The 24,779-nt window shown below is 46.8% G+C and overlaps 1 protein-coding gene across 1 annotated transcript in view; it reads left to right on the top strand.

Annotated features, from left to right (window-relative positions):
• The window catches only part of MROH8 (maestro heat like repeat family member 8), a 62,223-nt gene that overhangs the window by 10,868 nt on the left and 26,576 nt on the right, over positions 1-24,779 (top strand). Inside the window, exons 6-16 of the mRNA XM_055139942.1 lie at positions 1,762-1,841; positions 3,035-3,158; positions 4,931-5,026; positions 6,905-7,009; positions 11,251-11,386; positions 13,955-14,073; positions 15,055-15,207; positions 18,158-18,318; positions 20,235-20,370; positions 22,390-22,580; positions 24,255-24,392. Coding sequence (XP_054995917.1) covers positions 1,762-1,841; positions 3,035-3,158; positions 4,931-5,026; positions 6,905-7,009; positions 11,251-11,386; positions 13,955-14,073; positions 15,055-15,207; positions 18,158-18,318; positions 20,235-20,370; positions 22,390-22,580; positions 24,255-24,392 — 1,439 coding nt within the window. The remainder of the gene's footprint in view (positions 1-1,761; positions 1,842-3,034; positions 3,159-4,930; positions 5,027-6,904; positions 7,010-11,250; positions 11,387-13,954; positions 14,074-15,054; positions 15,208-18,157; positions 18,319-20,234; positions 20,371-22,389; positions 22,581-24,254; positions 24,393-24,779) is intronic.

Genomic DNA, 24,779 nt, shown 5'->3' with positions numbered 1-24,779 from the left:
TTGACACTGATGGTGGGATTGGTGAAATGTTATATGCCGAAAATTCAACTACCAATAACTTTACAAGTCACAGTTCTTTAATTAAAAATTAAGAAACAAAAAACCCTTAGGTCTACTCAGAACTTTCTTTTTGCTCCTGTACATTCATTTCCGTTTCTCCAAATGGGTCTTCTGTTACCTTGACCATAGGTTCAGGGTTCCCAAATTTAAAATTCCCATTTAGGAGACCTCTTGCTCCATGCCTGGCTGTCTTCCCCGGGACCCCTCGGAGGCGGTGGGTTTCAGTTCCCTCCCCACCCCCAGCAGAGTCCCCTCGGCCGAAGACCTCCGGAGTCTAGCCACAGCCACGCTCAAGGCCCCTCTCCACATGTTCGGATGAGCCTCACACATGAAGGAACTGGCAGAGGAACCCAGGTGTGTGGGACCCGGGGCTGAGACTTCCAAGGCTGCTCAGATCAGGACTGGGCCTCTTCTGCCCAGATTCCACATTTTCCAGTAGCTAGGCAGTCACACCCAGAAACTGCCCCTAGTGCTGTGTAATCCCACCAATGGCCAACACCCAGAGACTATAAAACCAAGCTCCTGGACATCTTATAGCCTAGTTGTCCCTCTGGGAGGACCTGGCAAGCTACCGAGAGTTTCCTGCCCACATAGGAGAGCCTCGCAAACTCCCCATGGCGTATTCATATGCCAAAACCAGTAACAAGATTGGTCTCATTCCCCTGACCCTGAAAGAGCCTCCAATGCAGCATCGTTGGGAAGGACGAGTAAAGAGAGGCTTCTAAAATCTCAGGGCTAGCATGAATGGAGACGTTACTGAGACTGCTTGAGAAATTCGACGATCAACAAGATGATGATGATGATGATGATGATGATGATGATGATGATGATGATGATGATGATGATGATGATGATTTAGGAGACCGGCCTGGCTGAAATGGAAGCTCTTTGTCCCAATTCCAAATGTCCAAGAGAACCTTATTGGGGAGATGAGCTGTGCTGGGTGGGACAGAATGGCTCAGTGCAGTTTGGCTATGAGGTGTCCACTGCTCATTAGGGACAGTTTCCAGAGCCAATCCAGTAAGATGCCCACTACCGCCATTGACATCTGCACCCCACGTCAACACTCTGAGATGCAGAGAAGGAAATTGCCATGGAGAAGCCCTACGTCTAGGACCACACAGTGAGCGAGGGCCAGAGCCAGCTCTCAAACCAGGCTGCCTTCTTGCGCACAGCCTGCCTTTTGCTCTCTGTCATACTGCTGATTTTCCAGCAGAATGGGGAAGCACCCCCTTGGCTCATTTAGAAGTTGGAAATTATTTCGCTTCTAGGACAGATAACTTCAGAGCGTAATAGGCATCATAACTGAGCTGATTGCTTTTGTAGGAAGAGAAATTAAGATGCCTAAACTGGGAGTAATCACTAATAATAAAAATCAAGAATCACAGACACTAACAGTTATTGAGGGCTGCTGGGTATTATGAATTAGTTCCTGAAATGCTCAGGAAGTTAAGTGGCATAGTGTCTCATTTTACGAATAAGGAAAAGGAGAAAGGTTGAATAAGTCCAGCGGTACAGACACCTTGTGAGAGGCAGAGTATTCTCTACATTAAACCACAGCTCGGGGTCTGGCTCCAGAGAATCAACTCCTAGCCCGGGCCACTGTGTGGCTGTTGCCCTTGCTGCCCACTCATTCTCTGGTCATCTGACTTAATGACTTGATGTGTGCTCAACTCTAAAGTTCTTTCCCTCTCATTGCAGATCCTAGTGGAAGAGCATATTCCTTGGAAATTATTCAGCCCTGTGCGCCAGGAGATCTTTGTCACCATCTCTGCTCTCAGGTGATAGCCACATGCCCCTCTACCCCAATGCACGGGTGTGCACATGCACACACACACACACACACACACACACACACACACACGCGCGCGCACACACACACACAACTTTCAACACCTTACGTAGAACTCATTCCATAACTTGTAGAAACTATTTAGGTGAGGATGGGGAAGCAAAATTTTTAAAAATTTTTTGTGAAATAACCTTAATATGTATGATACTGTATATGCCAAAACCAGTAACAATGATGGGTCTCATTCCCCTGACCCTGAAAGAGCCTCCAATGCGGCACCGTTGGGAAGAACAAGTAAAGAGAGGCTTCTAAAATCTCAGGGCTAGGATGAATGGAGATGTTACTGAGACCGCTCAAGAAAATTGACAATCAACGGGATGATGATGATGACGATGATGATGATGATGATGATGATGTATGATACCACCCATAAAAACTTCTTTAGAGGGGCCGGAGAGATAGTACAGTAGGTAGGGCATTTTCCTGGCATACAGCCAACCTGGGTTTGATACCCAGCATCTCACATGGTCCCCTGAGCACCAGCAGGTATGATTCTGTAGTGCAGAGGCAGATGTAACCCCTGAGAATCACCGGATGTGACCCATAAACAAAACAAATAAAAAACAACACCAATAAAACAAAACAAAAAAACCTTTTTAGAAAGACCTTATTGATATTCAGAGTTCACTTCTGTCACTCCCCTCTCTGCTGCGTGCAGTGGAGTCCTACTGTCTAAGAAATCTCCAGGGCTGCCTGCTGTTACCTTTTGGGAGGTTTGGGCCAGATAGTCACTGGTTCAAGGCCCCGAGAGAATTCTCCACTTGGAGACTGGTTCAACTCACCATACGCCAAACTGACAAACATACAACAGGGCCAAGTGAGTACTGAGGGTCAGGAGTCCCTGCCTTAGTCCACACCGGCCGCCCTCTGTTTGTGAACTGGGGGACCTGGAAGAAGCGGGAGCAGAGGAAGCCGGGAGAAAGAGGGAGGCTCCAAACCATGAACTCATCTCTAACCTTTTGAGATTTGATTGACGGCTTGACAAGCCATGCCATTGTTTCCTTCCATCAGAATGCTGTTGCAGTCAGCCTGTCCTAACCTTGGTGTGGCTTCAGTCCCGGCTCACCAGTGTCTGCTCCTGCTGCCCCTACATTGCTGCTTTTCCAAACTGTCTTTCCTTAGTTACCGAGATGTCTGTTTGCTGTTTGGCTCTGAAGATAAAGAGGGTTTGCTCCGTCTTATCATCACAAGCGTAATCACTCTGCCCTCAGTAGAGGCAGTGCCAAGTGGGTCCTACAACTCAGAGGTAACTCAGGCTTTGCTTTACTAACCTCACCAGCCATGGGCCTGTTAATCTGGACCTTTTCGGAGATGTTTGACTTTGGGGGGAAGAACTAACGATAAAGCAAAATTGGAGGGAAGCCTGGTGAACAGAGTCGGGGCTGTTGTGCCCTTATTTTATCTTCCTTCCCTTTTCCCTTCCTTCTAAGATACCTTGATTTTGACTTTAAAATATGGTGGGAGTGTTCATTGATCTCTTTAGCAGATATTTGGGGTCTCCCTAGGCTCAGCATCATGGTAGGCAGCCAAGATGCAGCAGTACAGTTTCTGGCACATAAATCCTGTCACTGTCACTGTTATCCCATTGCTCATCGATTTGCTCATGTGGGCACCAGTAATGTCTCCATTGTGAGACTTGTTGTTACTATTTTTGGTATATCGAATATGCCACGGGTAGCTTGCCAGGCTCTGCTGTGTGGGCGAGATATTCTTGGTAGCTTGCTGGGCTCTCTGAGAGGGGCTGAGGAATTGAACCTGGGTCTGCGGCGTGCAAAGCAAACGCCCTACCTGCTGTGCTATCACTCCAGCCCATGTATATCCTAGAGCAGAAATATAGATTAACCTGGGTCGGAGGTCTGCAAGGCAAACGCCCTACCCACTGTGCTATCACTCCAGCCTACGTATATCCTAGAGCAGAATTATAGATTATTGATAAATATGACAGCTGGTCTGAGTAGCTTGACAAATACAAAATGGAGAAAGCAGAGTATGAAGAGTGGGACGAGAACTCTTCTTAGACGTGAGAAGCCTTTCTGATGTAAAAGTTGAAGAGAAGGTATCTGAAGGAAAGTTTTCATGTTAAAGGAAGAGAAAGTACAAAGCCTTGATTTTATTCTGTGGTTAAACTGGCTGGAAAATAATTGCCCAAGGGAACTTGGTTCCCTTTTGTTTCAGATCCAAGTCTCACATGTCAAACTTTGGAATATCTCGATGGGGCCAAGGGTGTGGCTCAAGGACTGGAGTGTGTGTCTAGCACCTGCCCCAAAGGCCTCCCAGAGCTCTGACAGGCGTGACCCGAGTGCCCCAACTCCTGCTTGCATGAGCACCATCAGGTCTGAGCACTGCCAGGTGTGGCCCCTCTCGTGAAAAAGGCAAAAAAACCAACTCTCTTTCATGTTGAGGGCAATCAGGCAGAAGGAGATGGACAGACTCAGAATGATCTCTCATCTGTGGGATAGAAAGAAACCTTGCACAGGAATATCACATGCCCAATGGCAGTTGAAACGAAGAGCAGGAGAACTGGTCTTCAGTAGGAAGCTTGGCACTGGGGCAGGGTGTGTGGGATAAATTAGGGAAGGGCACATTAGGACAATGGGGGAGGGGAATGGGGCCTGCCACACAGATGGGAGGGAAACTGGGGACATTGGTCGAGAGTTCTGGGCACTGGTGAAGGGATTCTTGAAATAATATATGACTAAAACCATTCACAAATAGCTTCATAACTTTGTAACTCACAGTAATTCAATTAAAAAGAAAAGGAAAAAGTGTACCTTGATGATCCGTAGGGAGTTACCAAAATCATAGTCAGGATTGGTTGGTTGTGTTTCCAGTAAAGCTGAGATGTGTTCTTTTGAAATGAAGATGTTTTGTTCCACACCATGAGATGAATTGCCTGCCAGGGTTTTACACTGGTCCTGCTCCTCTGAACCTTTGCTTCAGATCACAGGGAGAGGTGTGGCATTGGGAACTTCTGGGGGCTGGGGGGAGGTGGGCATCCCTGGCTCTCTGCCTTTTTAGGATCTCTGCATACAGACGTTTCAGCAATTCTTTGAGATGCTCCAGATGTTGGTGGTACGCGATCCACATTTGGAAAATCTTGACAACATTTTCAAGGTAAACCAGGTTATCAGGGGAGACTGGGCAATTAATTAGCTGGTGAAAGTGGAAGAACAAAATGAGGATTTAGCTACAGCATAATAGTTTAAGTACCTATTTTGAATCGGACTTGGATTTAAATTCTTTTTTGTTTGTTTTGTTTTGGGGTCACAAAACAAAAGTACTGGCAGTACTCAGGGGCTACTGCTTCCTGGCTCTGCACTTAGGAACTATTCCTGGTGGTGCTCAGGGGACCATATGCGATGCCAGGAATCAAACCCAGTATCACGCGCAAGGCAAACACTCTACCTAATTTAAATTCTGATTCCCCACCCTCTGATAGTTATAAATGCAGCAAGTAATATCTCCTAGAGTCCCATATCTTCACCTTTAAATGGGGATTGTAAAAAGTAAGTAAATAAAGTGAATATATTTACTGTGAGCATTGAGTGAATGGCTTAAGCAGTCGCTATCATTATCCTTTAAATGATTTTTGTGTACTGCCTCCGGGTTTCATTTAGAGACCTACAAACACAGCAACCTTATCAGTAAATACCTCATTGCCTGAAGGGAAATGAGGGGGGGGCTTCATTAGTCTTCTTTTTTTTTTTTTTGCTTTTTGGGTCACACCCGGCGAATGCACAGGGGTCACTCCTGCCTCATGCACTCAGGAATCACCCCTGGCCGTGCTCAGGGGACCATATGGGATGCTGGGATTCGAACCCAGGTGGGCCACGTGCAAGGCAAACGCCCTACCCGCTGTGCTATCGCTCCAGCCCCCGGTTCATTAGTCTTTAAAGAGCCCCTGTTTGTACCCTGTGACTGCGCCCATTCCAGTCTGTGCCCTTCCATCCTTAGGGTATATTCATTACCCTTCGAACATCCCCTGCCCAAGGACTGGGGAGATAGTTCAGTGGAGTTTGTGGCTGGCATGCAGGAAGTCTGTGTTTGGTCCCTAGAACCAGAGTCTGGAGCATCAAGCCAAGAGTGACTTGATGCTCTTGGCCACACCCCTACCTCTGTTGGGTGTGGCCCAAAATTGGAAAGGGAAAAAACAAGTCTATCTTGTTCTCTATTTTAAAATGAGGATATCCCGGAGGGAAGTGAACCCTTTAAACTGTTCCTAATTCTTTGCACTAAGTACAGATGGACATTTGTCCTTGGCATAATCAACCTTAACAACGATGTTTTTCAATCCTCGCCTGTGTCTTTCAGCTTCTATTGTCACCCACCCCAGACACATCAGTTTTTTTTTCCTTTATCCATTTGTTCCTTGTACTATTCTGTGTGACAGCGTTCTTTGTGTGTGTGTGTGTGTGTGTGTGTGTGTGTGTTGTGGGGGGAGTGGCAAGTGGAGGTGGGAGTGTTGTTCTGTAGTGCCGAAGATGAACACAAGGGTTTGTGAGTAAGACATGTGCTTTACCTGGGTTGGCAACTTACTGCAAGCCATTTCTTCCGCCTGAGATATCTTTCTTATGAAACTCATCCTCAGATCTTTCCCATGAGTCCCTCCCGATCACTGAGGCCCATGCAATCTCCCCACCCTCAGAGGTTTTTCATAGCCTCTCACTAATTTTCTTTCTTTCCAAAGTAGAAAGATTTAGAGCACCCACAATTGAGTGGGAGAAAGAATAGGCTACCGTAGGATACAGGGGAAATAAGCCTAGACAAACAGCCTCCGCAGGAGCCAGTTCACTGAACCTCCTGAGTCTTTGGCCCTTGTTTGAAATCCCACCCACTCTTTTCCACTCCAAACTGATCCATCCTGCGGGAAGATATTCTCAGACAGAGCAGCAGCATGCAGAGCTCTCCTCATTCTCCTCCAAATAAAAGCAAGGTGTTATCCCGGATGCTCCTGATAAACCGAGTCAGTAAACCGCCCTTTCGTTTCCACAGCACTTGTCCCCCTGGCTACAGACAGACAAACACTCTGAGCGGATGCTGGCCACCACCTGCATTGTTGAAGTTCTGAAGAGCTTATCCATAAATCTCAGCTTGAAGGTCAGTGACCCTGCCATGACAGGGGGAAACAGATCCAGTGCCATCTCCTTCCCCCATCCCTCCCCCTGTTTGGGGGGGCACACCTGTTGTTGCTCAGGGCTTGTTCCTGGCTCTGTGCCCAGGGATCACTCCTGGGAAGGCTCAGGTGACCGTACAGGATGCCAGAGATCAAATTTGGATTCTCTGCATGCAAAGCAAGTGCCCTACCACCGTAATGTGTCTCTAGCCCTATTTTATTTTATTTTACTTTGGTTTTGTGTGTGTGTGTGTGTGTGTGTGTGTGTGTGTGTGTGTGTGTGTGTCACTGCCAGTGGTGCTCAGCGCTTACTCCTGGCTCCGAGCTCAGGGATCATCCCCTGGCAGGGCTTAGGAGACCATATGGGGTGTCGGGGATTAAACTAGGGTTCTCTGTATGCAAGACAGCTACCCTACCACTGTACTATCACTCTGGCCCCGTCCTTCCAATGACATCTTCTTATCACTGCTGTCCTTCCTATTCGTGTCTCTGTAAACTGGTGACTCTTCAGTGGCCAAGTTGAACGGAACACTTAGCATCGCTCATTGATCTGCCACTCTGGTAAAATCTGAGCAGCTTGAGATACTGTGGTTATTAATCTGGCATCCTCATTGCTTAGCACAAGAATTGGAACATAGCAATACAATAAGTGTTCTTTTTGTTTTGTTTTGTTTTGTTTTTTTTTGTTTTTTTTGCTTTTTGGGTCACACCCAGCGATGCTCAGGGGTTACTCCTGGCTTTGCACTCAGGAATTACTCCTGGCGGTGCTTGGGGGACCATATGGGATGCCGGGGATCGAACCTGGGTCGGCCGCGTGCAAGGCAAACGCCCTACCCGCTGTGCTATCGCTCCGGCCCCAATAAGTGTTCTTTTTTTTTAATTAAAAAAATGTTTTTTTTTCTTTTTGAGTCACACCTGGCAATTCACAGAGGTTACTCCTGGCTCTGCACTCAGGAATTATTCCTGGCAGTGCGCAGGAGACCATATGGGATGCTGGGAATCGAACCCAGGTCGGCCTCTTGCAAGGCAAATGCCCTACTCACTGTGCTAGCGCTCCAGCCCACAACAAGTGCTCTTGAATGAATGAATAAATGTGACCTGGAAATATTTCAGGGCCTGATCTCCAAAGTAATGAAGAGCAACGGGCATATCCCAGTAAGTCATTTAAATATCTCACAACATTTCAACAAAAGTGGTTCTTTGGTACCTCTTCTTTATTTGGGGGGCTGCTTGGGAGGGGGTGCCAGGGTCATGTATGTGAAGTGTATGCTCCACTGCTGAGCTCCATTCCATTTTCAGTTCTCTCTTCTCTTTCACTTTCTTGTTTCTCAGTTGTCCTCAGTCCTCTCCTCTAATTCCCATCACAAGTTCTTCAAAATTGATTTTCCTTACTGCAACTGTCCCTTTTTTCATCAGAAAATCTCTTTTCCCCTTTCCTTCTAACTATTGAATCTTCTGTTCTCCACCCAGGAGAACCTTCTGTTCTTCATTGTGCCAATAAAGGCACAGGGGGTGGAAGAGAAGTTGGTGGGGTAGGGACATTCCACGCCAGAATTAAATAGCATGTTCTTTTGTTTTGTTTTCTGAACTTTTGGGGTCCAGTCCAGCCGTGTTCAGGTGCTACGAAGGGCTCCGTGTTCAGGGGTTCATTTCCTGTCTGCAATCAGTGGACCAGGTCGTGTTCAAAATAGAACCCGGGGCTTTCTCATGCAAATCATGTTCTACCTGGTCCAAGAATTTGGACTTGGTACAGATGTGGTTCTAACAGTCATGCCTGAAAGTATGAGGTTCTGCTAGTATTCTTATTTTTTACACTGAAAATATATTTAAGGGGCTGGAGCGATAGCACAGCGGGTAGGGCGTTTGCCTTGCATGCAGCCAACCCAGGTTCGATCCCCAGCATCCCATATGGTCCCCTGAGCACCGCCAGGAGTAACTCCTGAGTGCAGAGCCAGGAGTAACCCCTGTGGATCGCCAGGTGAGACCCAAAAAGAAAAAAAAAGAAAATATATCTAAACTGGAGCTGGAGAGATAATATAGCAGATTAGGTGCTTGCTTTGCACCCTTTGCACACTTTGCACACAGCCATCCCTTGAGCACTGCCAGTGAGTGATTCCTGAGTGCAGAGCCAGGACTAACCCTTGAGCATCATGTACTGTGGACAGACATAAATAAATAAATACATAAATGGAAAATATATTTAAACTTCCCATCTCTTTATTGAAGTTACATTCAATTGATTAAACTATACAACTTCCTTTTTTTTCTCCCTTTTTGCCAATGAAAACAGGTAACTCTGGCCACCACTTACTACCCTATTAGTCAGTCCTCACTGACTACTGTTTACAGCAATGCATTGATTCTCCTGTGTTCCACAGCCTCTTACTTGGGCTGCTGATGAGAGAAGAGCTCTCGTGTTGCCTCTACTGATCTCTCTCGAGACCGTAGAGATCTTCTTAGGGAGAATTGTTAATGTCGGGGTACTTAATATAGATGTCATTGGGAGTCTGGGAACACCCAGACAGTTATATTCAGAATTTCACATGGTGAAGTCTTCTGGATTTTTCTTTTTTTTTTTTTTGGTTGTTGTTTTTTTCTTTTTTCTAAAGTCTTCTGGATTTTTCTGAGGATGGTTAATCTTAATCAGTTTTGTTGGTTTATAATTTATATGCAGTAGAATTCACCCAATTTAAGGGTATAGTCTTCACTGGACTATACACTTTTGGGTTTGGGGCCACACCTGGCAATGCTCAAGGGATACTCCTGGCTCTGTACTCAGGAATTATCATAGTAGTGCTCAGGGGGCCATATGGGACACCAGGGATCAAACCCGGGTCAGATGCGTGCAAAGCAAGTGCCCTTCCCACTATATTACCCCCTTAGTCCCATCCAGTGAGTTTTGATATCTTATTTCCCCCTACTCTTAACTTCTTACATATTCTTAAATTAACTTCCGAAGATAAAGAGTAGTGGGTCAGGGAGATTGCTCAATGGACTGGAGCACTGAACTGGGAAGTAGCCCCGAGCACCAGGGGGTATGGCCCAAATCAAACTAAAAATAAAGAACAGGACTCCAGAAGTGGCTCAAAGGGCTGAAGCATACACTTTACATGCAGGAGCCCCAGATTTGGTCTCTGCGCTACATGCTCTCCCAAGGGTCACTGGGTATGACCCCCCTACCCAAAAGAAAAGACAGAAAATAAATGAGGAGAATGTTCAAGAACCAATTAACCACTTAGTGGTTAAGCTAAGAGCATAATTTGCCATCAGACATTTTGTGTGTGCTGTGTGTATGTTGTTGTTGTTGCTGTTGTTGTTGGTTTGCCAGCTTTCTTAATTTTTTCCATAGTAAGGATGTAAATAATTAAATTATTTTTGTTTTTGTTTGTTTGGGGACCATGCCCAACAGTGCTCAGGGGTTACTCCTGGCTCTACACTTAGGAATCATTCCTGGTAATGCTCGGAGTATTATATGGTACACAGGGGATCAAATCCGGGTTGGCCTTGTGCAAGACAGGTGCCCTACCCTTTGTACTATGGCTCCAGCCCCAGTACCTTAAAGTTTTAATAATAATGTTGGTACCCCTCACCTTTGTATCCAACTTTTTCGTGACAAATAACACTGATAAGTTCCTACATACTTGATTCTTAATGACTTTGTACTCAGAGTGACTACCATAGTTCTCTCTTCTGCCGTTTCATATCATCTGCTAGATGTTTTATGTTTATACATGTAACATCTAAAGAGATACAGTACTGAATATACCCTCACACCTTTCTTGAGTAGCTGGTGAAAGCGGCATTACTCTACGGAACTAAATGTATTCTGGGGGGGTTGGAGCAATAGCACAGCGGGTAGGGCATTTGCCTTGCACGCAGCCAACCCGGGTTCAATTCCCAGCATCCCATATGGTCCCCCCAGCACCTCCAGGAGTAATTCCTGAGTGCAGAGCCAGGAGTAACCCCTGAGAATTGCTGGGTGTGACCAAAAAAAAGCAAAAAAAAAAAAATTCTGGGGTCAGAGTACAGCAGGTAAGGCACTTGTGTTGTACGCAGCAACCCAGGTTGAATCCCTGGCATCCCGAATAGTCCCCCAAGCACAGCCAGCAGTGGTCCCTGAGTTCAGAGCCAGGAGGAACCCCTGAGCACCACTGGGTGTGGCCTGAAAATAAAGGAGCAAGTGTAAACGCGTTCTAAAGGTGTGTTTCTCTTTCTCCCCCACCAGCTTCCCCTGCGCTTTCACAGACTTGGCCACCTCGTGGCGGTGATGGCACTGCTCTGTGGGGACCCAGTGACGGAGGTGGCTGAGAAGGCTGCCGAGGGCATGCACTACCTGCTGCGAATCACCCTGAGACTGAAATGTGAGGCTCCATTGCTGCCAGCAGGGCCCTGGGCAGCCCTCCGGCACACATGCGCACACACCCGGCATCTGCACTCGTACCGCCCACCCTCTTTTATTGTTTCAGCCAATTTAGGTTTTTAATTTTGGGGCCCACAGCCTGCAGTATCGGGATTGCTGGCTGCCAGTGGGGTGCCAGGGACCAAGCTGAGGCCTCCTACATGCTTTGCACACACTCAGGACACTGAGCTATTTCTCGGGCTTCCCTGGCATTCTTTTAGCAGAAGTTAGTAAAGAGAGTGACACGGGGTTCACGTTCCGAGATCAAGGAACAGTGAGTTAGTAATTTTTTTTTCTTTTTGGGTCACACCCAGCGATGCTCAGGGATTACTCCTGGCTTTGCACTCAGGAATTACTCCTGGCAGTGCTTGGGGGACCATATGGGATGCCAGGGATCGAACCCGGGTCGGCCGCATGCAAGGCAAACTCCCTACCCGCTGTGCTATCGCTCCGGCCCCCGAGTTAGTAATTTGAATCATCACACTGGGCTCGATCTGTCGGTGATGGCCATCTGCATGGCCCTTGAGTGGATGTGTCTGCACACGTGACCGTGTAGATGGACAGAAATGACCAACATGGCCATCATTTGGGCTTTCATTCATTGATCTCTCCCTTAAGTATTTACTGAGCACTTCCTTGGGATTGCACAGTAATCAGCACAGGAGTCCGATCCTTAAATCAGGTTCTGGGGGGAGAGGCCTCGAAGGAGGGCGTCAGGGGAGTCACACGGTGACAAACACATATTAAAAGCAAAGACCACTGCTGTAAAGGGAGAGATTTTGGGGACCAGGAGTAAAGAATCAATTCAACAAGCAGGGCTCAGTAAACACGTTTCTGGAGATAATCTGAAAATTAACTAGCAGATGTAGTGAGGAGAACAAACGAGGCAAAGGTAGCAGCTTGAGCGAGAGCCCGCAGCAGGAATTTGAAAAGGAGAGAGAACCAGCAGCTGCGGTCACAGAGCGACTCATCGACTTCCTCAGAAGAGACGTGGGGGTGCGGTGGGGGCCGAAGAGACGTGTAGTGGGTAATGCACTTGCCTTGCAGGCTGCCAACCCAGGTTTGATCCCTGGCACCCTGTATGGTCTCCAAGTCCCATAAGGAGTGATCCCTGAATGCAGAGTCAAGAGTGAGTCCTGGGGCTAGAACAATAACACAGCGGGTAGGGCATTTGCCTTGCACGAGGCCGACCCGGGTTCGATTCCCAGCATCCCATATGGTCCCCTGAGCACCACCAGGAGTAATTCCTGAGTGCAGAGCCAGGAGTAACACCTGAGCATCGCCAGGTGTGACCCAAAAAGAAAAAAAAAAAAGTGAGTCCTGAGCTACTGCTGGGGTGGCCCCCTTAAAGAGAGACAGAGACAGAAACAGAGAGAGGAGAGACTTGGGGAAAATTTCTAAATCCTGCACTCTCACCATCTCCCCAGACACCTCACCACTCAAATATCTCTCTGCTCAGTCCCCACCGAATCACTGGGGTATCCATCTGCTCAATCCCCTCCAAGAAATCTCCCTGCCTAGCTCTGTGCATCCTGAGACAAGTCTCAGATCTGAGAGGCTCTGAGTAAGAGCAGTGTCTAACAAGAGACACAACAAATGGAACAGCTGATTATTCGGTCAGCAAATATTTATAAATCCCTTATTGTTCCAGCAATGTATTGATAAACAAGACAAACAAGGTCCTGTCCCCTAAAGAATTCTTTATCTAGATGGAAAAACAATATCCTGAACCAATAGAAAAATTCCAGCAACCACGAGTCACAGCAAAACAGGAGAAAAAAAAGTGGTGTAGAATTGGCAGAGAGAGTAAGAAGCAAAAGTGTTAGCTAGGGAGAGAATTCCAAGGGCTAGAGCACAGGCTTTGCATTTGAGAGCTCTGGGTTCAGTCCCCAGCAGTGCATGGTCCCCCTAAGTGACTTGAGTATTGCTGACTGTGACCCAACAGGGGGAAAAAATGAGCAGCTAAAGTAGACAGAGGAGCTGGAGGGATAGCACAGCGAATAGGGCATTTGCCTTGCACGTAGCTAACCCGGGTTCGATGCTCAGCATGCCATATGGTCCCCCGAGCACCACCAGGAGTAATTCCTGAGTGCAGAGCCAGGAGTAACCCCTGAGCATCGCTGAGTGTGACCCCAAAAGCAAAAAATAAAAATAATTAAAAAAATAAAGTAGACACAGAGTTCTAATATCAGAATTGTCAGACCTGTACACAATTGTGCAATTTTTCATGGGGAGATCAGTTTTATAGGATACCCCTCAAAGGTCCTCACTAAGTCAGGGAAAGACTTAGAATGCTTTGGTGTATTCCTATATCATGTTTTCTTTCAGCCCCTTTCTCTGTGTTGGTCTACAACAGGTAAAACAAATCAGCATTTAGGGCGATCAATAGACACTTTCCTGTGGGTATTTTTATTCAAATGAAAAAGAGAAAGATGATAATCTTAGTGTTCACTTCAACCTAGAGATCACTTTGGAAAACCAAGAGGAAAACCTAAGGCAGATGTATTAATGGTTTGTATTTTCTTTTCAGATATTACTCATGAGGAGAAAAATTACGAAAGCTTTAGAAGAGCAATGAAAAAGTGTCGCAAGCTCCTGAAATACTACAGCGTTAAGCAGTTCTACAAATACCACTTCCAGATTGCTCAGGTGCTCTCGATCTACCCGAGGGCAGACATGTTACAGCCAGACAACTTGAAATGTTGGGAAGGACAGGAAGTGTCATACATCTGTTTTCTTTGTGCAGATGTTAAATGGCAAGGCCCCTTTGGGAAAAGTTCTGGTAATTTCTCATAAACCAAACACATGAAACTGTGCAGAGACTAGAACATTCCATACAGGGAACCAGCTAAGGGACCATGACTCTTTCACACCTCATCTGTTCACCTATTCCTTATTGGTTTTTGGACCACACCCAGCAGTGCTCAGTCACTCCTGGCTCTGTGCTTACGGATCACTCTGGCAGGTGTAGGGGACCAAGTGAGGTGTCAGGGAATTGAACCCAGCTCAGCCATGGGCAAGGCTAACACCCTTCCTGCTAGCGTATCTCTGCTGCCACAGAGGTTTTCTTTTCACCTGTTCACTAATGGTTGGCTGAACCTGTCAGTGGGGTCAGCATCCCTGTCCAGTTCTCTCTTCAGACAAGCTCTGCTCCTGTCAATGGCTTTTCAAGCCCACCTGCAGTAGAAACAAACCTTTGTCCCAAATATGGACTGCAGCAGAGTGTGGTTGATTCACCAAGACACACTTTTACATATATTTATTATGCAACAAATGTGTAAGTATCTATTAGGTCCTAGGCACTATGTTAGGGCTTAGGGGAGAATAAGAAACCCTACTTTATTATTGGTGTCGGGTCCCAGATGCCAAGAATTTTTTTTTTTTTTTGGCGGGGGAAGTGTGTCACACCCAGCAATGCTCAGGGCTTTCTCCTAGCTCTGCACTCAGGAATTACTCCTGGTGGTGCTTGGGGAGCCATATGAGAGGCTGGGGATCGAATCCAGGTCAGCCACATGCAAGGCAAGCGCCTTCCCCGCTGTACTATCCGCTCCAGGTCTAAGACAATTTTTTCCTATTCAAGTTTCTTTCACTTGAGTGTCTTGAAAGTTCATTTTCTTTATATTATCTCAGGTCTTTGAAGTGTTTCTCAGTCCTAACGAGCTCTGCCAGTTTGTAATGACTGTAGTGGATGGCCTGAAAAATCTGCGCTATCCTTCCACCCAGCTAGCAGCAGGAGAGTTGCTGATAACGTTGATGGAAAATGTGAAGTCCAGGTTTGAGAAGGTAAACCCAGACGTCACTGCCCAGCTGTGGGAGGGCCCAGGCCTCTCTCCTGCAGCTGCTGCTGCCTCTGCTGCTGCTTCTGTCGGGCTGGGAACAGCTTCTGCAAGAGAACAGAGTCCGCCTCTTGGTTCCTGGGTCAAGAAGGGACATCCGTCCACTTCACATACAATAAACAGTCACCGTGTGTGCACCTCGGGAGGGAGATTACTCAGGTCTCAAGAGTGATTCCTGATTTCCAAGGAAATAGAAATGTTCCCAAGATATAATCAGTACCAACGAAAAATTTAACTGCATTTAGATCTTCATCTTGGTCTCAGCTTAAAAAATCTGAGTGATCCTAAAAGAAAGATGGCTTACTGTGATCTAAACAGAATTTTTAAAATGTGTACTTGAAAGTAGTACATCAAGAAAAACAGTGCAACACTTAGACACCTGGAAAGGAGCGGAACCACAGAGATAGGGCAGGAGGGAAGGCAGCCCTGGTTTAAGTCCCCAGCACCTCGTGTGTTCACCTGGCCACTGTTGCAGCCACTGCTGGGGTCACTCCCAGGCACAGAGCCAAGAGTAACCTCTGAGCAGCTCTGGGTATGGTCCTAACAACTGTCCTCCACCACTAAAAAAAAAGAAATATGGAAAGAATATAAGGAATGAATATAGATTCTAGAGAGACGGGGAGATAAAGAGAGAGCTTTGAAATATCAACGAGTGCTTACAATCGTGTGCATGTTGCACTTGGTAAAAATAGGAGATGATTTTGTTTTTTATTTTATTTTTGTTGTTGTTTCGGCCATACCAGTGGTGCTCAGGGCTTACTCCTGGCTCTGCCCTCAGGAATCACTCCTGGCGCTGCTCAAGGGACCATATGGGATACCAGGGTTTGAACCCCAGTCAGTCATGTGCAAGGAAAATGCCCTACCTGCTGTACTATCACTCTGGCCCTAAGGATCAAAGGATCAATTTTAAAACAAATATACTTTTTGACTCTTCAAAATAGTGAGGAAAACAAACACATAGTTCAGTGAAAGCATATATCTCTTATAAGTTGAGTGCTCGTCACTGTTAAAAAAAAGTAAACAAAAAACAGTGAGAAGCTTAAATGCAGGATTTATCACTTCATCTGGGAAGTCTAAAAGTCTGTTTTCTGGCTTTGGTTCAGTGAGCCAACAGTGTAATGGAAGGGGGCTGCAGTGATAGTACAGCTTGGAGGGCATTTGCCTTGCACACCACAAACCCGGGTTTGATCCCCCGAATCCCACATGGTGCCCCAAGCACCGGCAAAAGTAATTCCTGAGTGCAAAGCCAGAGTAACTCCTGAGCATCGCTGGATGTGGCCCATAAAGAGGGGGGGAAAGAGTGTAGTGGAAGAGCCAGGGGCATCCCCCTTTCCCCCCTCTGCTTCACTCTACAGTCATTAAGTAGTTGCCTCAATTTCAGACTATCTGGGTAGATGGGACATGATTGGTAAAGAGGAGAGATAGTATCTTCCCCTTTTAGGAGAAGAGCTTCAGGAGGATAATCATTCCTAAAGCCCCCAGGAGATTCCCTCCCCCTCAGTTTTACTGGCCAGAATTCTATCATCTGCCCTGAAATCAGACTTGGCAAATATTGATGAAGACAGCCTTAACACAACAAACAGCAACAAAAATTTAAATCAGATTTGTTGAGGACATCTGAGATGCTGACATTTCGGCAGGGCCCTGGAGGCCAGGAGTTTTCCAGAGGGGAGAGTAGTTAAAGCAAAGGAAGGGACCAAAGCCACATGTAACTGTTGCCTTTGTCTCAACATGTTAGACCCCAGAAAGGAAGGCAGAGACAGGCTCCGCTGCTCATCTCAGCATCAAGTCAGAGAAAGGAAAAAAAAAGTCTCCTTGCAACAGTTGCATTAATCTATTATGAAGTCAGTATATAGTCAACACTATCACTATTGTCCAGTTGATCCTCGATTTGCTCAAGTGGGCCCAAATACATAGTCATTGAGAAAAAATTTAGAAAAAGTGTATCAGTGGAGACAAGTCTTGCTACTCAAAATATACATGAGTGATATATTTTATATACATTCTTCTAAACCTTTTGTATGCATATATATTTTTTTTTTTTTTTTGCTTTTTTTTTGGTCACACCCGGCAATGCACAGGGGTCATTCTTGGCTCATGCACTCAGGAATTACCCCTGGCGGTGCTCAGGGGGACCATATGGGATGCTGGGATTCGAACCCGGGTCGGCCGCGTGCAAGGCAAACGCCCTACCCGCTGTGCTATCTCTCCAGCCCCTGTATGCATATATTTTAAGTAGTTTTGATAATGAACATTTGGAAAGAGGGGCCTTAACTCAGGGCTGTTCCCAGCTCTGTGCTCAAGGATCATTCCTGACAGTGCTCAAGGAACTGTGTGCAGTGCTAGGCATGGAACCCTCGTCATCAACATGCAAGGCTGGCAGGCATCTTAACTCTTGTACTTTCTCTATAGGCCTTTGATAATACACTTTTTGAAATTAATAAATGTGGGGCCGAAGTGATAGTACAGCAGGTAGGGCATTTGCCTTGCATGTACCCGACCTGGTTCAGTCCCTCCCACCGCATATGGTCCCCTGAGCCTGCCAGAGTGATCCTTAAGCACAGTGCTAGAAATGAAAGCGAATTTGTTTAAATAAAGATTCTATTATAAAAGTCACCTCGGATCTTCACAATTGGCCACAATATTCTCCGTTACTGGAGCTAGAAAGATAGTACAGTGGGTGGGGCGTTTGCCTTGCACGTGGCCAACCCAAGTTCAGTCTTTGGTATCCCATATGGTTCCCTGAGCCCATCCAGAGTGATCACTGAGCACAGAGCCAGGAGTAAGCCATGAGCACTGCTAGGTGAGGCCCCAAAGCAAAATAAACAAGCAACAATTTCAATAACTCTCCATGTCCTCTAGGATTAAGGTCTTAGTGATATCTTTTCCCTCCTCAGGTGCCAGAGGTTATAGGGGTTATCTGTGCCCGACTCGCCATGGTCAGCCATCCTATAGTCCGCCGACAAATTATCAGCACCGTGGGTGTGATTATGTGCACACCCAATTACACAGATACAGTGATCCACCACCTTCTGTGCCAGCCGTTGCCATTCGACAGGTAACCATAACTCTACACCTGCATCGCTTCTGGATCAACCCGCGCTGTATGGAACTGCTCTGGGTATCGTGCACCGTTTAGGGGACTTTTGAGGAGGCAAGAGATAGAAACTGATACCTTGGGTATAAATCAGATAGGTAAGTACAAGGGAACAATCCAGCTCATCCAGAATGAATACGTCCTATACAAGAGTTTTCACTGAACTCTTCCAAAATGTGCATATTGAGGGGGAAATGGTCAGGGGAGCATTGTTTTGTATAAACTGAGATTGATAAGACATAACCCAGTGTAATGTGTGACCAAAATCTCATATTAGAACCTAGATCGAGAACAAAAAATATGAAAGGAAATTTTGAGAAAATTAAAATACAGACTATCCTACATGTGAAATGATAATATGGTTACATGGAAGAATGTTGTTATTCTTAGGAGATATAGACACTGACATGATTAAGGATAAGCGTCATGTCTGTAGACTGAAGGTCTTATATTAAAAGGTTGGGAGGTGTTGCAGTGGTGGTAGAGTAGTTGCCTTACATGTGTGAACACTGGGTGTGATTTTCAACACCATAAAAAGGAACAAGAAGGGGGCTGGAATGATAGTGCAGCAGGTAGGGCATTTGCCTTGCATGCAGCCAACCAGGGTTTGAGACCCAGCATCCCATATGGTCCCCTGAGCACCGCCAGGAGTGATTCCTGAGTACAAAGCCAGGAGTAACCCCTGTGCATCGCCAGGTGTGACCCAAAAAGCCAAAAAGAAAAAAAAAGTAGCAAGAAGGGCTGGAGCAACAGTTCAGTGGGTAGAGCGTTTGCCTTGCATGCAGCCAACCCAGGTTTGATCCCCAGCATCCCATATATGGTCCCCTGAGCACTGCCAGGTGTGATTCCTGATGCAGAGCCAAGAATAACCCCTGAGCATCGCCAGGTGTGACAAAAACGCAAAAAACGCAAAATGCAAAAAAAAAAAAAAGGAACAAGAAGGGAAGATTTGTAAAACATATATAAAAAAGACAGTGTAAGTATATACATAAAAAGATGTAGATTCAAAGAAGGGATCAAACAGGGTGGCTTTTGTTTCTTTGCTTTGGGGGCCACATTCAGCAGTGCTCAGGACCTAATTCTGGCTCTGCACTTACTCCTGGCAGGATTGGGGTGCTGGAGATCAAACCTGGGTCGACCATGTACCAGGCGAGCACCATACCCACTGTACTATCCCCCTCTTTTGTTTTTAATAGAGTGGTGCTTTTTAGAGTGGGAATCACCTAGCAGTCTCAACAGTTTTCTTCTGGACAAGGCAGTGGGGTGCTCGCACCATCCCATTTTTTAAAAAAATCAGTTTTATAAACTGTGATTCTACATAATTGTCAAAAAATCTCTCATCTTTAAACTGGAAACGTTCATTGACTTTTTTTCTTTAGGGATCATACCAGGCAATGCTCAGGGGCTACTCCTGGCTCTGCACTCAGGAGTTATACCTGACAGTGCTTGGGGGGATCACATGCGATGCCAGGGATCGAACCCATGTCAGCCGAGCGCAAGGCAAACTCCCTGCCTGCTGTGCTATAGCTCTGACCCCTCAATGGCTTTTTATACTGAATTTAATTTCAATGAATTTTTCTCATTTAAAGTCCTGGTGTCGGGCTGATGGGATTTTATTTCTGTTCTGTCCCCAACCCCTTCCCTTCCCTCTGTTGCTGTTTCTCTTGCTGAGGCCAGGCTCACACACCTCAATGGCAGAGCTCACACATGTGCTGGCTGGGGGTTGTACTTGTTCATAGACGGTGCTCACCCCCTTCATTGTGGTGCCACCAGGGGTCGCTGCAATGCTCACGTGTGCCCAAGCCGACTTCGGGAAAGTCGTGGTCCTGGCAGGCCTAGGATAAACCATTCATGAACTGTCTTCTGGGAATTTCTAGGTCTCTGACTGAGCTATGGAGAAATCTGACAGTGAACCTGAATCTCACAACTTGGATCCTGTCGAGGCTCCTGAGGATGCTGCAGAAAAGTCATACTAAGCCCCTCCAGGAGAAGATGTCCTACATGACCATTTCAGTAAGCCACAGAGCTCTGCCCCTCAGCCTTCTGCCCACTGACCCCCCTTCTAGGAGTGACTGCCTCAACACCTCCCATGCCAAAGGGTCCTTTTCCTCATTATTTGTTTATTTATTGAGTCACACCGGCGATGCTCAGGGGTTACTCCTGGCTTTGCATTCAGAAATTACCCCTGGTGGTGCTCAGGGACCATATGGGATGCTGGGAATCAGATTCAGGTTGGCTGCGTGCAAGGCAAACACACTACCCGCTGTGCTATTGCTCCAGCCCCCTTTTCCTCTTTAAAGTCTTTTCTGTTACCCATTTATAAATCAGCAGTATCTCGACCAAAGGATCGGTGTGGAGAGTTTTTAGGAATTAGGGTGGTTTAATGTTTTGGATTTCTTTTTCCAGCCTGGAATGTGGGGTGTCATGACTCAGGACTACTCCCAGCTAGGTGTTCAGGGTATATAATAATTTATTTTCAATTACCTTTTAAAACTAGAATATTTACATATATACTTATATGCAAATAGAAATGGCAACAAACCAATTGTTTTGTAATAAATATCAATAAAAATAAATATTTGGGGTCAGAGTCATAGTACAGTGGGTAAGGTATTTGCCCTGGTTGCAGCTGACCTGGGTTCCATCCCCGGCATCCCATATGGTACCCCAAGCACTGCCAGGAGTGACCCCTGCATGTCAAGCCAGGAGCAAGTCCTGAGCACCACTGGATGTGCACCCCCCCAAAAAAAAGAAAGAATACCAAATTTTAAATGAAATTTTCACAATCCCCCACCACCCCAACTTTTGTACAAAAACAGTGGTATTGGGCTAGGGAGAGAGCCAGAGGGCTACCTATCTTACTGATAGGAAAAAGAATTTGATACAGTAAGACTGTCACGTAGGCACAAATACTTTTCCAGTTTATCTGTTGTCTGACTCTCGATGATTAAAATATATCCTGGCTTTACATTTTCGTGTAGTCAAATATATATATTTTATTTATTTATTTATTTATTTTTTTGCTTTTTGGGTCACACCCGGCGATGCACAGGGGCTTCTCCTGGTTCTACACTCAGGAATTACTCCTGGCAGTGCTCAGGGGACCATATGGGATGCTGGGATTCGAACCCGGGTCGGCCGCGTGCAAGGCAAACGCCCTACCCGCTGTGCTATCGCTCCAGCCCCAAGTCAAATATATTAAGTTTCTTTTCAGAGTTCACTTCTGAGTGTCAGGGCGCCATTCATTGTTTGGCAACTTGCTATGTGTTTGTTGTTGTTTTATGGGGGCTGCCCCAGATTGCTGAGAAGCGTGGGGCTAAACCCAGTGGTGATCAGGGGACCATGTGGTGCTGGGAATTGACCCCAGGGCCCTGAGCTTGCCAGACATGTGCGCCAACCATCTGTGCTATCTTCCTGACCCTGCTCTGATAAATTATCTATCTATCTATCTATCTATCTATCTATCTATCTATCTATCTATCTATCTATCTATCTACTATCTGTAGATATATATTTTGGGCTCACACCCAGAAATACTCAGGCATTAATCCTGGCTCTATACTCAGAAATTACGCCTGTCGGTGCTTGGGGGACCATGTGGAATGCCGGGGATCGGACCCAGGTCAGCCATGTGAAGGCAAATGCCCTACCCGCTGTGCTATCACTCCAGTCCCACTGTGGTAACTTTTAATAACCACTTCAGCCCTTACCCCTTATGCTCTTTGTTCTCCTGTCCTGATGCGCTCACCACTGCTGTGGGGTGGGAGAACCAGAAGGCGTGTGCATACACACACACACTCACATACGCATACACACATTCACACACACATTCTCTCACACACACACACGCACACACACTCACATACAAATACACACACATTCTCTCTCTCACACATATACACACCCACGCACGCATGCGCACACCCGAACACATGCACACACACACACACACACACACACACACACACACACACAGGCCACAGAGCCAGCGGGTCCTCAGTTCAGTTCTTTCCTTTTCCTTTCCTCCCACAGGCCACAGGTGCCCTTTATGAGGTGTTTATAGGAAACAGGCTCAGAGCAGCTACGTTCCGACTCTTTCCTCAGCTTCTGGTTTCACTGCTCATCCAGATTCACCACTGCATCGGTCTCACCGTGTCTGATGTCGCCATGCCGAGTTACCTACTCTCGAACCAGAAAATGTCTTCACAGTTCGCTCCTTTGCGGTATTGCCCATTATGTCCTCATTGCCTTTATCCACAATCCATGAGGCACCGAGGGCTGAGGGAGCGACAAGATTGGCCACAGCATGGTCCCATCTGACAGAGCTTATGAGCCAGCCATCCTCCTGAGAGCCGGGGAGAGGGGCAGCCGTTATTCGAGGCTTTTGTGTGCTGTGTTTGGTTTTATTGCTGACACGGTCAGCTTGGCTGTCTGGGTCCGGAGGCCTCTCCAAATAACACCAGCCCCTTCTGGATAAGTCGGGACAGGAGAGGGAGTGAACTTTCATCCCACCTCCAAAGTGGAACCCATTTACAGTAGAAAAAATCCTTGCACTGATTTGTTGTTGTTTAGTTCCCCATGAGGACTTCAGTAGACATCCTGTGTTGTTCCCGTGATGTAAACATTCCTTACAAAGGCAGTACTGGAAAGGAGACTATTTCAGAACTTCTGAGTGTCAAGAGAACCGAGTTCTGATTCACAGTCACCTGCTTAATCAGTGGGGGACCCTGGACAGATCACTGTCTTGGTTTTCTTCTGAGGTCTGGGTTGGTGTTTCCTGTGGACGCTGTGAGTTTCCCGGCCCCTGGCCTGGGAAGCCGGCTCGCTGGCTTCACGTGCACAAAGGTTCAGACCCTTGGGGCTGGAGGGACAGTGCAGCAGCCTGAGCACCACACGGTCCCCCGAGCACCCTCAGGAGCAGCCCTGGAGCACAGAGCTAGGAGTAATCCCCAGCACTGCCAGGTGTGGTTCCCAAATAAACAAGCTGCAACACCTCCCCAGCCTAGCACCAACTGGTGTAGAGAGGGGGGCTCCTGTGGGCCCCAGCACTGGGGGCCCTGCCATTCAACCACACCACCCAGAAGTGGACTATTTCAGGGCGACTCAGGATTGGCTTAGGATTGTCCAGAGTGGCCCCTGGGTCCCTAGAGCACTGCTTGGGAGCCCCCTACAAGATTCCCTTCATATTATTCTGCCCAAGATATAATTTAATGGTTTTGAAAAGCAGTGAAGCCTCGATGGGGTGGAGCTCAGTACTAGGGGACGCCTGACCCGTATAATGTTCTGGCTTTTATCCCCAGCACCGCATTGAAAAATTAATTACAAAGCAGAGGCATGGTGGGTGGGGAGAAGGTGAAACTAAGAAATGAAAAGCAGGGCCGTACATTTTCTCTAAGACATTTTATTTTTTAAATTCCGTTGGTATTGGTTTAACAACTGATACAGTCTGCTTTATCATCGAGTTCAAGCTCTCAAGAAAACAAAATCTGATTCAACTTCTTTTCCTTTCTTTCTTTTTTATTTTTTTTGTGGGGGGTGGCCATACCTGGAAGAATTCAGGGGCTACTCCTGGCTTTGGTGGATGGGGTTCACTCCTGGAGGTAGGCGCCAGGCAACCATGAGGTGCCACAGATAACCCAGGCTTCTGGTAAGCAAAGCATGTGTCCCAGCCTACTGAGTGACCTCTTCGGCTCCAGGTAGATGTCTTTGTGCTAAGACTTGGTGTAAAGGACCTTCCAGGTTTATGGAGCATTGTGAGTCTTTGGGGACACGCAGAACAGGGAGCCTTACTACCCAGTGGCGAAAGCTCAGAGCCCTCTTGGGCCAGAGCCCTGTGATCGTGCATGCTAGATTAGTGGGCTCTGCCACTCACTTGTGACTTTCTCTCTTTGCCTTAGCCTTGCCGTACAGGCTACCAAGACTCTCCTTTTCAGAACATCGTGCTTGCAGGAATTCGACGCCATGGAAAAGAACAAAGGATGGGCCCTCCTGGAAGAAGAAGACAGTCACCTCCAGGGAGTAGCTCTTCTTGCCAAGTAAGGCCTTCTTGCCCTGTGTGACTCCCATGCTCTCTACATCCTCATGGTTTCAGGTTGTTTGTTTTTTGCATTTTAGCTGTCACAGCAACCAATGCGTATAATCTTCTGCTCACCAAGTGGGCCTATTAGGGGTTGGAGAGATAGCACAGCGGGTAGGGCGTTTGCCTTGCACGTGACTGACCCGAGTTCGATTCCCAGCATCCCATATGGTCCCCCTGAGCACCGCCAGGAGTAATTCCTGAGTGCAAAGCCAGGTGTAACCCCTGAGCATTACCAGAAGTGACCCAAAAAGAAAAAAAAAGTGGGCCTATTAGCCCTTCATGTGGGGCAATTTTTTCCTGAGGTCCTAGCCCCATCTTAGGATAGCCCTGTATGCGTCTGGAC

Source organism: Sorex araneus, chromosome 5 (assembly GCF_027595985.1).
Source record: "Sorex araneus isolate mSorAra2 chromosome 5, mSorAra2.pri, whole genome shotgun sequence".
NCBI lineage: Eukaryota > Metazoa > Chordata > Mammalia > Eulipotyphla > Soricidae > Sorex > Sorex araneus.
The sequence above is the reverse complement of the archived record's forward strand: the minus strand, read 5'-3'. Positions and strand labels throughout refer to the sequence as shown.